This window comes from Varanus komodoensis, unplaced genomic scaffold (assembly GCF_004798865.1).
Source record: "Varanus komodoensis strain SLA01 unplaced genomic scaffold, ASM479886v1 scaffold12, whole genome shotgun sequence".
Classification (NCBI taxonomy): Eukaryota; Metazoa; Chordata; class Lepidosauria; order Squamata; family Varanidae; genus Varanus; species Varanus komodoensis.
The window spans coordinates 15,405,105-15,419,067 of record NW_025335349.1 but is presented as its reverse complement, the minus strand read 5'-3'; the positions used below and the strand labels follow the sequence as shown (position 1 = coordinate 15,419,067).

Here is a 13,963-nt window from a genome sequence, read left to right as displayed (position 1 = left end):
GGGGACACCTATGACCTTCGGAACTCAGAGGGGAATGAGTATTTTAGGCAAGGTGGAGAAGCTCTGAGGCAAATGTCATCTCAATGTTCTGCCTCCCTGCAAACAAGCTAAACAGTCAATTAAACAAGGGTGCTTTGGAGTGGGAGGGGAAAAGGCTGAGGCGCCAACAGGATACCTCATATCTTGGTGGTGCTAGTCTCATCTCCTTCCTGTCCCTCTGGAATGCCCCCTGAACTTTCTTTGCAGTGGCTTTTGTGAGTTTGAAGAAATTTCAGCATGGTTTTCTCTGTACCAGCAGCAGAATGGGGGAAAGGGGCAGGAAAAGACTTTCTAAACCTGGAGTTCTAACTTGGAAGTCAAAGCTGTTTTCTGAAGCCAGATGTGGGGTTGCAAAGCATCCAACACTGTCTAGGGGCCATAGGATTGCACTGTTAATTCTTTTTGGCTCACTTAATAAGATCCCATCCCAAAGATTTAAAAATGTTTAAAATAAATATAAAATTAAATATAATGCACATTTAAAAAAGTCAATTTACTTATTGCCTTTTAACAATGTAAGAAATTAAGAGCCATTGTGCTAGCTCAGATCAAAGTTTACAAGAGCTGCTAGACAAAACAAATTAGTTAATATTCTAATCTTCCCTCTGCTGTTTTTGCTATACCTGTAACTGAGAAATAAACTGGTTCTGAAGAAGGAAATTTGATTTGACTCTTGTGACTTAACATCTTTGATAAACTGTAAGTGATTGGTTTAATCTTTTTTTAGAAAAATACCATCAGTGAATCTTGCAATTGTGCATTCTCTAGATTCATTACTTATATTGTGAAAAATTACTGCATTGCCACATATCAGCATAAACTAGATGAGTTAAGAGGAAAGAAGAAGATCTGAGGCTATATACTGGGACAGCCTCAGATTTACACAGATTCAATTGCAGTAGTTCAATTGAATTTCTTCCACCCCTTCTTCTCATGGCAGACCCTGTAGTCACCAGGAAATGATTCACTGAAAAATCAGGAGATCCTGTTGATCCAGGTGACCTGTGGTGACTCTGCAGGAGGGGAAAGCTCAAGCAACTGAACAGAGGGACTTTCTGTGAGCGAAGCCCAAAGAAGGCAACCCGTTTGCCCAATCCACTACAACCAACCCATGATTTCTATTGCATTTATAAAGTTATATAGCTCCTAACATACAATTGTTGCCTTTATTATCTAATGGTCCTACTATTTCTCTAGCTGATTTCCTGCTTCAGAAAACCAAAACCTCTATACTCTCACTAGAAAGGTCTTATGTCAATAGGGAAGGTCCCACTGACAATGCATACCTCATTCTTCAAGTCACAGAGATTATTAATTGTTCTTATATAAATATGGAATTTGCTTGAATCATTCACCTAGATTCCGTTTTGAAACATAACTGATTCATTTGCAATCACTGACCATGATTGCCAATTTTTGTAAATGTACTAATGATAGCTCACTCTGCATGACTGCATGTTATTACCCACTGGCCTCAAATATATTGAGCAGTAGAAAGGAAAATCAGATTCAGAGTGTACTGATCCATTTTCAAGCGGGTAGTCCTGTTAGGCTGATGCAACAAAAACAGCAAATAGTTTTTTTACAAAAAGTTGAATTGAGGTTTGAGAACTACACAGGGTGTTTCCTTTTCTGGTTTTCTATTACATTACTTCTAGATGGCATTGTAGTATAGCAGAATAAAACAAATACACAAAAGGAAATTACACGGTCACTTTCACAACTAAATGTTGCATTTACTCTGCTCTATCTTGCCAAAAGTACTAGTTAGTAACAGAAGAAAAAGAGTGTTATGATGTTGTCTCAAGAATCCATAAAACAAAAGTGAATTGGAAATTATGAGTACATGATAAATCCTCCTGCAGAAAAGCTCAGAACTTTTTTGTACCTAAAAAACTAACACTAAAAAACCCTGACAACTATTAATATGTTAATGTCAATGTTTAACATTATTAAACATTCTTAATCATTTCACATTTCAATGGCAGTATCTACAATTTGTATTTTCCTTTTGCAAATACTAGATGCAAACAGTACATGAACTTTGTGATAATGGCACTTGCGCCCTCGTTGGGCTGCTTTTCCATTTCACTGTTTTTCCTCCTAGAGAAGTTTTGTACTTCTGGAAACCTTGAGGTTTTCTTATGCACACCATGAGAGGGACTGTTCCTATTGTGCATGCATAGTGCCAATTTGGCTACATAAAAAAATCAGATTCTAAGAATGTATTCACTATTAGTATTTAGAATGGCCCACATATTATTAGTTTACAAATACAGCCTAGCATGCCACATATGCCATTCCATTCCACTATTTTAATAAAAGCAAAGAATCATGTTTGCAGGCTCCTGGGCTAATAAATAATCCAAGGATACAGCACAAATACTGACTGGAGCATGTAGCCTTTCCCAAATGCAAAAGCCCTCTTCTTACCACAGTTATGCTGCATAAATATACAACACAAGTTGAGAGAGAAGTTCTTATTTAGCAAAGGTATCAATTTGTCTGACCCTTTGATTTTCTGTCTCAGAATAATCAAATATTTTATGCTACAAGTGAGAAGAAGCATAACATGGGCTTAATTTCAAATTCCTCTAACCCATTTTGTTTGATGGCTGTGCATGTCTGTCCTATAGGCATTATCTGAGTGTATACATAGAGAAAGATATCTCCATTGAAATATTTTCCAACTAAAAGGTCAACTTTCAAATAATGAGAGAGCATACATTTGTCAGAAGAAAGGAATGAACTATTTCACAGTCTTATAATTAAAATTTGCTATCCAACTTGTCATGCATGCATCTTTTGTGGTCTTTCTGAAGAAATATGATGGAAATTCATTCCTTTGCTTTTGTGTGTTATAATGCGTGTCATATATGCATTATTCTGCACTCCTCTATAAGTAATCATTGCATGTAAACCTGATATTAAATTAAAGTATATAAAATCTTATGAGTCTTCATTGTCTTATTTCCTGCTTCTGGAAATTGAATAACTATCTGGGGATTGTTGCACGACAAAATTGATAGGCAAAGAATAAAAGTTGTTTCTATTTATTTCATTCCACTATACATTTCATTCCACTATACTTCCAAGAATCATAAGATGGCAGACACAATTTTAGCTTACAACAACTCTGTAAAATATGATAGCTTGAGATTGGCCAATGAGTTTAATGGCTGAGTTGGAATTTGATCATGAAGCTCTCTTTTCTAACCTCTAACTGCTACCCCACATAAATATTCTGAATGTTAATAAAAGCAACTATTTAGAATGGAGCCAGAAGACATAGATGTGATTCTAGCAGTCAACCATATATGCAATTTCAAAAATGCTTTTCTGTGTTGCTTTAAACATTTAAACTCTTTCAACAGTAAATCAGTTGATAAGTTAAATAAAATCAACCTAGAAAGAGATTATTCTAAGAAAATAAAAGCAAAATGATCCAATTGCTGCAGGTTGAGCTGTGAGAAACAAAACTGATTTTCCTAGGCAATGCTATGTCAGAAATTGGATTAGAATCCCTTAAAAGTACCATGTTTTAAAATGGTTATCCTGTTTTTCTGTGTATATACAATAGAGTAATAGTGCCAAGACAAAGAGAGAATTACCATGCATCATATACATATTTATATACATTATAGGATACCTATATACAATACATTAGCTACACTCTCCTCTGTTCTGATACACACATTGTTATGGAGACATATACAGAATCAAGCTCTCTCCCACATGATAAAGACAAGAAACTGTCATATTTTTTCTTTACGGGGCAACCTCCTCCCCTGTAGACAGAAAAGTCTGATCACCATTCTGTCTTGATAAAAGAATGCAATGCTCAATGCATTCTGAAATGCATTAAAGGAAAACAACACAAGAAGATGATGTACCCATTTCATATTAGGCAAAAGGTTATGTACAAAAGAAAATGGAGTTAGAAACCAAAGTTGCATTAGCAGTAGTTTTGGGTTTTTTTAGCTGCTTCTCTCTGTTACAGCTGTCTGTAAAAGAACATTTCTCGGAGTGGAAATGGTGTAGGAAATGGCTTAAGGCTTGTAGTATGGAAGGCACCTTGTGAAAGCGGAGCAGCATTTCATGGGCAGCAGTGAAGCGTATGGGTTAAGTTGCATGAGCAATCTTTCTTGGGCCAGACTCTCTACTCTTGTATTTATTTATTAATTTTGCTTTAATTATGTAATAATTAATGTAGAAATAATAATAATGTAGAAATGTTTGCATTTCTCTATTTATTCTTGGATTACTGAAATTATCACTAAAACTTTGGAAGAGACGGGATTGATTCAGGCGTCTCTCTACTTAGTTAAATCCATACAGTACACATCAAGCTGAAGATCAATGAAAAAAACAGTAGAACAAATGGAGATCCCTTGGTCTTTTAAGCTAAAATCAGCCTTTTGAAGGACCCTTGTAGACTTTGTAAAGGCTTTTGGCCTTTCTCAAATACTCACAACAAATGCCAAAGGAAATCTAGGAATGCCTACGTTGCTAATAAATGACTTCAAATGGAATATATCTTCAATTCATCTAGTACTGTATATGATAATCAACAGTGTAATTGAGAATTGAAACAAAAACTTGTTTCTCTTTTTCAGGGTCTATCTAATAGCTGGGTGTAAAGGACTCAAGCAGACCAATTCACTCTTTTCCTCTCACCATGTAGGTGGGTTTCTACAAATGGTACTCAGTATTTTGTAGCAACTAGAGATGACTGAATCTACTCAGTCCTCTTTTCTTTTCTTTTCTTTTTCTTTTCTTTCTTTCTTTGCTATTTTGAAGGGAGGCTTGCCTCCTTTTTATTTAAACTGTATATGCTGTACTTCACACTTAAGTGCTCACCCAATTGCATTTAATGATGTAGTCCTTTTCACGATGTCCTATTCAGTTGCCTTGCTTACCTTTTCTATTGCATTATTTGAGTTCCTTAAATCTTCATGTACATGTTATAGACATTGGCAATAGAGTAAAAATGACTACTGATCAAGAATTATGCCTTTCTGTGACAGTGTTCATATTTTAGGATAAAAATCCATATCATCCCTTCTCTATCAAGCTACAGAATGAAAAACACAGTGAGTTATGAGTAGTGATAATTTAACAAGTACCGCATTTGTGCATGAACAGTGCTTATATCAAGGTAGAATCACACATAAAGCAAACTAAAGGCTTTCTACTCCAACCTTCTTATATAGAATGTAAAAAGAGCCCATCACAGCAAAAGTACATCTAGTCCAGCATTCTGTTACCTAGTGTGGTTAACCCAATACTTCTGCAAAACACAACAGCAGAATGTGATGTGGCTGTTCCTCAGCAACTGTACACTGTATTCCAGGTATGGGTGCACCATAAATTTATATTAGGTTATTATTACACTGGCAGTTTAATTTTCAATCCTAAAAACTAGTCAACTATCCATCCAGGCCATCCACTAGCTATACATCAATCCACACGATCCAAATTACTGTGTGTCACATGAAGAGTATATACACTCAAGAGTTGCTTTCAGAATTATAGCTCCAGATCTGTAAATCAATCCAGCCCACTATCACCCATGTACAGTGATGTACCAGTGCCTCTATACATCTCCTGTTTTCATTGGTTTTCCAGAACTGCAAAAGCAAAGGGGCTTGTCATGGCTAGTGCGCTCATTCATCTTTATGCAAAACTATTTTTTTTTCAATTTATATCCTGCCTTTTTCCTACAAAGGGCTCAAGGCAGCTTACATCATTCTCCTCCTCCATCTTATCCCCACAACAACAACCCTGTGAGGTAGGTTGGGCTGAGAGTCTGTGACTGGCCCAAAGTCACCCAGCTGGCTCCATGGCTGAGCGGGGACTAGAACCCAGATCGTCTGAGTCCCAGTCCCACGCTCTTAACCACTACACCACACTGGCTCTCCAGCTTGTTCCATTATACCAGTTTGCTCCCAACTCAAGAGGGCCAAACAACACTTCAAGAGAAGGAAAACACAGAAAGACTCACAACATCAAAATTTACCCTGTTTCTGATGCAAACTGTTCTTATAAAGTACTCCTTGGTCTTTTTTGATCAGTCAGTGGAATAAATATTTCAGTACAATGAGACTAAAGAGTAGATTTTGTTGCCAAGGACAGTTATAGTCAAGTATTTATGTAGTACATTAGTGTTTAATTAAATATTATATTTTCTTTGTGTGCATTAACACATATCCACTCATATTTTTCCATGCATTGAATTGCATCCTTCAAGTTCCATTTTAATATTTTCTATATTGCATGTTTTGAAAAATATTTAATAAAATATTCCACGCAAAGTAAAATACTATAGAAAGCACTGAGAGCAAGATAGCATTGTCAGTCAGTAAACATAATAAATTGAAACAATGATGAGATCATCTAAGATAGGGAAGACATTTAATGTACCAGTCAGGATAGCAGTGAAAGTGAATGGTGGCTTAAAGGCCAACAATAAAGTTGCTGATATTATTTTACATATTTAGTACAAATGATGTGCTAGATGCCAAAACAGAACATGCATACAGCACTCAGCAATTTGTGTTCATCGTATATATCATGATCATACAATGGATTAATTCCAGATTAAAGCTGGCAGAAGAGGGTGGGCAGAAAATGATTTTCCCGTAAACTATGGCAGCACATGAAGTCCTTGAAAAAACTCTCTGCAGGGCCAGAGGGCCCTGCTCTGATCCTGGAACACCTCTTTATTGATTTTCAATGATCACCCCTTCTTTCACAGCAGCCCCACCACAGCCACCACATTCAGCAGTGTGCTCCAACAAGGGAATGGGTTTCCATATATATTCTTCTCCCAGCATTTGCCTGGATTGAACCCTATGAAACTAGACCTATAGTCTACAGTAGGTGGTTCCTTCTTGAACAGAAGACCCCATGCCTCATTACAAACTTCATCTGAAACTGAAGAAAATTTCCAAAAGCAGTTTGTGTTATATGGCATATATAACAAAACATAAAATAATAAATAAAATCCAGTGGTCTACTGCAAGCCCTTTGTATCAGTTGGGTACCTTTTTGGATCATAGGCAATGTATGTGTGCAATTATATAGATTTAGTAAACATTAAGTAAGCATGTCCGTTAAGTAATTATTCTCACTGCACTATTTTCCATTGATTAAAAGACTAGTTTTTGTATAACCATGTATTTTATTATCATTTGTCAGGAATGCCTACTTTTTCACCTGACAAATAACATCCATCTGTGTTGCAAGCATTTTCAAAAGACAAAAACTGTGGGAAAGTACAAACTGAGATGATGGATCTCTGAACAAATGCTTTCTATTTCATGAAATTCAGTTCTACAATCGCAATATACACAGTGAACAAAAACTTTTATGACAACACATGCAAAATAACATGTATTAAATTTCTGTGACATAAACACTGACTGCAATTGATATAGTCTTACAGCTTCTTGGATTGCAATGCCTACACAGATGTAACATGGTTAAAGGAGAAGAAGTGGGATATGATAGTTTGTGTTTCTTCCCTTCCCCCATGCTCATTCTCTCATGCTTCTTTAAAACTTACACCATTGGTACCAACTTCAATCATGGTCAACATTAAACAGGATTTAATATTAACCAAGGTTTGGAATCACATGTCAAATCTGCCTACCCATATAAATTTATGTTTAGCTCTTTCCTTGCCAGCATATTTTACCCTTAAAAGCATCCTAAAATTATTTTATATGAATAAAAAAAACATTAATTTTAAGTGCAAATCTTCATCCTTGATTTTAAAAGGGCACTGTGATTTGTCTATTTAGTACACTCTGATGCAGCAAACTTAATTCAACTGTTGAACTGAGACAGAACTCAGGAGTGCTTGTGTTACTTTTAAAAGCTAATTCTAAGGTACAAAAGATAATTTTGCATAATGTTGAGGTTGCACAAATAAAAGGGCACATACCTGATTAATGTAAAATATTTTAAATGTTCAAGATTAAAATTAGGTGATATAAAATTATATGATATCAATTGCAGATGAGTTTATTTTTTGCTTACAAAGCCTACCCTTGAACAAGGCATACAGCAGAAAACAAACCCTTCTTTACATACAGACCTTCATAAGGTTTTATCTCCTTGTCTCCATTGTCTAGGAAAATAAAAGTAAAACAGAAAAGGGAACCAAAGCATGGGGTTAAAAAAAAACAAACAAACCAAACCTAGAATGTTTATAAAAGGTATAAAATATATCTTCATTTGGAAGATAAAAACTGAGAGTCTTCATCAGGCCAATAAAACAGAATTCTATAGGAATAGCTGAGAACTTGAAAGTTTGCATTGAAGGTGAATTTTACATTCTGGATTAATAAGTATAAATATTCCCATTTTAAAAGATATAGAATGAGAGCTAGGGGATAGAAAACACAATTTAACAAGACATAACAAAAAATTATTTGAAACCCAATGTATTTTGAATTTTCAGGGTGGGACTGACGATCTAGGCAAGTGTCCAATCCTATATCCACTTACTTCAGAGTAAGCCCTTTGAACTCAGTGAGACTTACTTCTGAGTCAACATGTACAGGATTGCAATGTACATCTTTTCACTGATCAGGCCCCTTATTTTGACTGGATCGCTTGCTGAGGGAATGTAGTTCAGAATGGAGAGGTGGTGCTAAGCCATTTACAGTTGGAAGACTGTTTATACTATGGGCCTTCTTTGCCCAGAATAATAGCAGGGTACAAAGCAGCATGACCATTGACCAGTCCTACTAGCACTTAGCCTTCTTATTTCTCCAACAGTCATCAATAAACATCTCTTGAAAGCCTTTGTGTGGAATGTGGGAAACAATATGAGTGGAAATAAAAATATTGTTATAAGTGGCAACCCATAATTTTGTTCTTGTTATTATTCATTCAATGAAAGAGCCATAGGTATACTTCAAAATTTTTCTATAATGCTTTCATTACCTCTATTAAAATCATATCCGTCAGATGTGTCACATACTTTGATCTTATATAGATTCCTTTGAAGTGAATGTAATTAGTAAGTTCAGCCTTTCAACCTTTTAAGATGGGGTTGTTTATATAAATTCATTTTTATAAAACCTTACAGGTTACATACTAACCTACATTTTGATAGAAATGGAAACAGGGCATATTATGCCCTATATATTATTTCTATAATTGTGATGCCAATTATAGAAATCAATAGAAAGTATTTATAGAAATCAATAGAAAGCTGCTGAAAAAGTAATAAGGCAATATAAAAACATATGTCTTGTGAAAAAACAGTTCCAGACTGTAAACATTCAAAGATTTAAATTTAAAGCTGCAGTAAATATTTTTTATACTTCCACAACATCTATGCACATCAAACAACTCACTTACTTCTCTCCAATGTCCCCTTTGGTGGGAGTTGTGGCAATTGTCTACCCCTGCGTCCTGCTACTGGAGTACCTGATGGGCTTGTTTGGACAGACCCCATACGAGCATGTGACCTATAGGACACATCAAGAAAAACCGTCAACTGTAAGATACATTTATTCTTAAATGTCTGAAGAATAAATAAATAATGAATGGTTTGTGTGCAAGTTGAACTGTTGTTGACATTGTGGCAGCTCAGTCCTACAATGTATAAAGGGACAGTTATTAATACATAATCTGAAAACAGCCAAAATTATGCAAAAGGATGATACATAGTATGTTTATGTAATTGCATCTGCTACATGTCTATGGAAATGTATGGAAGAACATATGCACACAGATGCATTAACCCATACAGAAAAAGATACACATGAAGTTGTGCTTATGCATGTGTTTTATAGTTTAATGAACAGCAGAAGGATATGTATGATTTCAAAATTCAGTTAACACATCGATTTCACATTTTACTTGGTTTGATGACAGGCAATAAAGCAGAGGTACATTTCAATGAGTGAAATGGAGTAATAACATTATTGTTCTTAATTATCATCATTCACTATTGAAAAGCAAAGAAACTAGAAAATATTTGATTTGGTCAAAGTCAACTCCACACATTTCTTTGCCACCTTTCTTTATATTTTTTGTAGAAAAAGTTGAACTATACTCCTTGATCATGAATTCACTACATTACTTAAACAGGAACAATGCAGAACATGCACACAAAAAATCAGAGAAAACAGTGGTTAAATTAGTGGTTAATACATGAAAATTAATACAATCAAATTTAGGAAACTGTTTTCTTGAAAAAAAAGTTTCATTTGATGTTATGATGGTTGTTCCATAAGTGATGTCTGATAACCACATACAATTTCTCATTCTGTAAGAGAAGTACATGGTAGTTATGAGGTGCTTTGGTGTGAGAAATCACCCAGGATTCCTGATAAATGAGAAATCACAAACAAATGTAATTAATTGTGTAATTAACTATTGTTAGTAAACAAAGTACAATGGCAGGCACACCATTATATCCCTAATGGAATATAAATAGTGTGTTGACGTTGGCACGGTTAGTATCTACAGGTACTAGTGATCAGCCAATGATGAAAGGCAATATTATTGAGCTTTTGGGAAAATAAAAGAGTGAGCTGGTGGGGCGGGATTAGTCTGATTCGATTGTCTGTTTCACCTCGATAAGGCAGGTGAGGGAGGGGCAGATCTTCCAGTCATTAATGAAGGCATCGATCTCATGAGGTTTGAGTCAGGACGCTCAGTGGATCGGGAGCGGGGGCTGGGCCGCTCTAGCACAGGACGCTGTTCTGTTGATCTGGATCTTTGATATGGTAGTCTAGGTTCCCAATTCCTGTAATGTTAGTCAAAAAGCAGCTCAATGGACCTTTATCTGTAGTTATGCATTATGCTGCATCATACTGGGTTTGGAGATGTTCATTATTAAGTACATTTCAAACTTTTAGTTTTTAGTTTGCTTCTAAATTATTATTGTTACATTGCATTTATATCCTGCCTTTCTTCTTCTTATAAGGAAGCCAAAACAGTCTACAGGGTTCTTCTTCTCTCCCTGTAAAGTAGATGAGGCTGAGAGGCAGTGACTGGCCCGAAGTTACCCAGTGTGTTTCATAGTTTTGTGGAGAATGGAAGCCAGATCCTGAGTCTCAATCCGACACTCTTGACCATTATATCACAATGGCTCTAGATAATGTTCAGACATGTACTAAAGGCATGTGCTTCCATATACCAAAATTGGTATATGAATGGAATCATTTTAAAAAGATCAATAATGAATATAACCTATAGTGTTTTTCCACTGGCATATTCTGCAGTAAAATAAAGTGGTGACAATTTTGCAAAGATTCTGCGAATTTAAAATGCTGTACTGACTAAATTTTAAAAAATAAAAGTGAATGGACTTTTTCAGACATAATGGTGATACCCAGCAGCAATCGATGAACTGATTAATTGCAGGCATGTGTGCTATACAAGAATGACTTCTGGTTTCTAGCACAACCTACAAATGCAACATATGCACATTGTTTCCATGACATCCAAACAGGCATTTGTTTCATAGGTTAAACAAGAAACTGGAAGTGTACATTTCATTGCAATTCATGGATTAATTAGTGCACAAATTGCTGCAAGTCACCACCATTATGTACAAATTCAGTCACTGTAAAAATCAAGCCATATCTTGCATTTTCAGTCAACAAAGTAGACAATGATAACTGTATACTTCACCAGAATTACAAAATATAAACAAGGGATTTCAAGATCAAGCTGTGTATAATAGTTATAAATAATTTACAAAATACTGGCGTCAATCATCAGGCAAATTTTAGAAGGGGATAAAAGAGTTTTAAAGCAGATCAAATCTATCTGCTACTGAACAACATTTGTATGACTGATGCAGTAATATTACTGCACCTATGAGGGAAAGAAATACAAAGAACATCAGATTGAAGGTCTGATATGACTAATGAGAAAATGTAAAAAGCCAAAATAGGCACAAAAAATTCTGAATAAGTATGCAAATATGCTGTAGCACAAAACCACTTGTACAATGTACTTGTAAACTTCTATTCTAAACAAAGGATATTAAAGAGGATTTTTGCAGTATCTATGTATGTGTGTAATAATTAAGGTCCTTACATGTTGCAAGGAATGCTGCGGATATGGAAAGATGCTGGCCAACAAAACTGTTAAAAACAACTTAATTCATACATTTTAACTTATGCCTTGCCTTCAAATAAAGAATTACAAATCAACACAATTAAGTTATTACTCACAAATTAATATAATTTAGGAAATTAAAATGTAATTTAGTGTTAAGTGGGCAAGAGAACACAGTTGTATTATGAAGCTCTCACAATATCTAACAGCAAATTGAACTCCAATATACCCAAAGCTGTCCTGTGGAATCCAAATGGTATGAATGTCACAGCTTTCATTCATTTCAGTGGGATTTGTCCAGAAGTTCTAATAGCTTGCCAACCTTCCTCTTAGAGAAAGTAACTTTGCAGATTTTTAAAAATAAAAGCAACTGTCACACGTGCTAACATGTGCCTTCAATGTGATAATAAGTTAGAGCCCCACAGACAAGTTCAGAATAATGCCAGCCAATAAGAGCCTCTAATTTAAAGCACCTAACAAGCATACACACTGCACCAGAACACAGAAAGTATTTGCAGGGAGGAAGCATAGCTAGCTTCAGGCACACCCACAAAGATTACCTCATGTTTTCTTCTGGATCTACATGTTCACTTTCTGAATAGGAAGCTTGGTCTCCCAACACATCCATTGTTTCACTTCTTTAATGTCAAGGATAAACAAAAAAGTCACCTTAGCTTGAAACAACTGACACTTAACTGACACAAAATTTAAGGGTTCAGTGCTACATTTGAAAGAAAGGTCTACACATTTATGGTAGGAAGGCAATATAGTAACTTTCACTACCATATTTTCTTGACATGGCATGAATGTAGACCTCTCTTGTTGGGTAGGAAGATATATATTATGGATGGAAGAGAGAGAGAATGCTTTGGCTTCAAAGTAGTGTTTAAAGTCATATTGCCCTTCTCAATTATCTTCATAGCATGGGAATTGCTGTTTTGCAGCTCCTTCCTGCATTCAGAAGTATTTATCAGAAGCTGTGGGCCATATGGGAGAGCTATGTTCTATACAAATATAGCTCTTCCTATATATTGATACTCAGAAACGACCCAGAGCGCTTTAGCTATTGGATGGTATAGAAAGTTAAATGACATGATGTGACCTGTAAAGCAGCTCTTATATACTAAGAGTGGCCCAACTGTAAAAATCTTTCTTATTCCACATACAGGACTAAAAATGAGGGAATAAGAAGATGCTTTATATACAAAGGAAAAGTTACTCATGGAGGGTGGCAGGTACTGGGTTCTATGAGAAGCTTAGTAAGAATGTAACTGCAACTGGTTTTCCCTGAACAGTAAGGGTGAGCACACCCTTTTTCAAAGTATTTTGCATTAGCTTTTAATTAACCTACGTTACTCCTTGGACTTTCAATAGAAGGTGCTTGCTTGGCCGTATCTTGACAGGTTTTTCAAGCATAGGTAAATCATCCTATTGCTATTCAGTCACAAATTATTGTTTCTCTAATAACTGAAAGTTGCAAAATAATAAAAGTAGATTGCATCCACAAGGAAAATTATGCTCAAATTTTCCCTAAAAGGTATTTTGAAACTCTTTGTGTAATACAACTAATGATTTTGAATTTCACTGTTTAAATATTTCTAACTTTATCATCCTTCATTTTCTACTGGGAAAAAACCCCACTGATTTGATTTTCTTGTCAACTCATTGCAGAGCTGAGCACATTATTTTCCACATTCAAACAGGATAATGAATCCTTAACAAAGCATTTAGATTCTGCAGTTTCAGAAGGTTAAAAGTCATGATGAACACCAAAACCTTCAAATATTTCAGAATGAGAATTTAGCTTAAATGTAATCTGACAAATTAAAAT

General features: G+C 35.4%; 1 protein-coding gene across 11 annotated transcripts in view; it reads right to left on the bottom strand.

Annotated features, from left to right (window-relative positions):
- RIMS2 (regulating synaptic membrane exocytosis 2) overlaps positions 1-13,963 on the bottom strand; it is a 367,376-nt gene that overhangs the window by 88,661 nt on the left and 264,752 nt on the right. For 7 of the 11 annotated variants that reach the window (XM_044421755.1, XM_044421757.1, XM_044421758.1 and 4 more), the window contains 4 exons: positions 12,693-12,770; positions 10,637-10,810; positions 9,415-9,524; positions 8,141-8,173 (listed from right to left, as the gene is read on the bottom strand). The exons of 2 other annotated variants lie outside the window; for them this stretch is intronic. In XM_044421755.1, coding sequence (XP_044277690.1) covers positions 8,141-8,173; positions 9,415-9,524; positions 10,637-10,810; positions 12,693-12,770 — 395 coding nt within the window. The remainder of the gene's footprint in view (positions 1-8,140; positions 8,174-9,414; positions 9,525-10,636; positions 10,811-12,692; positions 12,771-13,963) is intronic. 2 more of the 11 variants (XM_044421760.1, XM_044421767.1) reach the window with 1 other exon arrangement.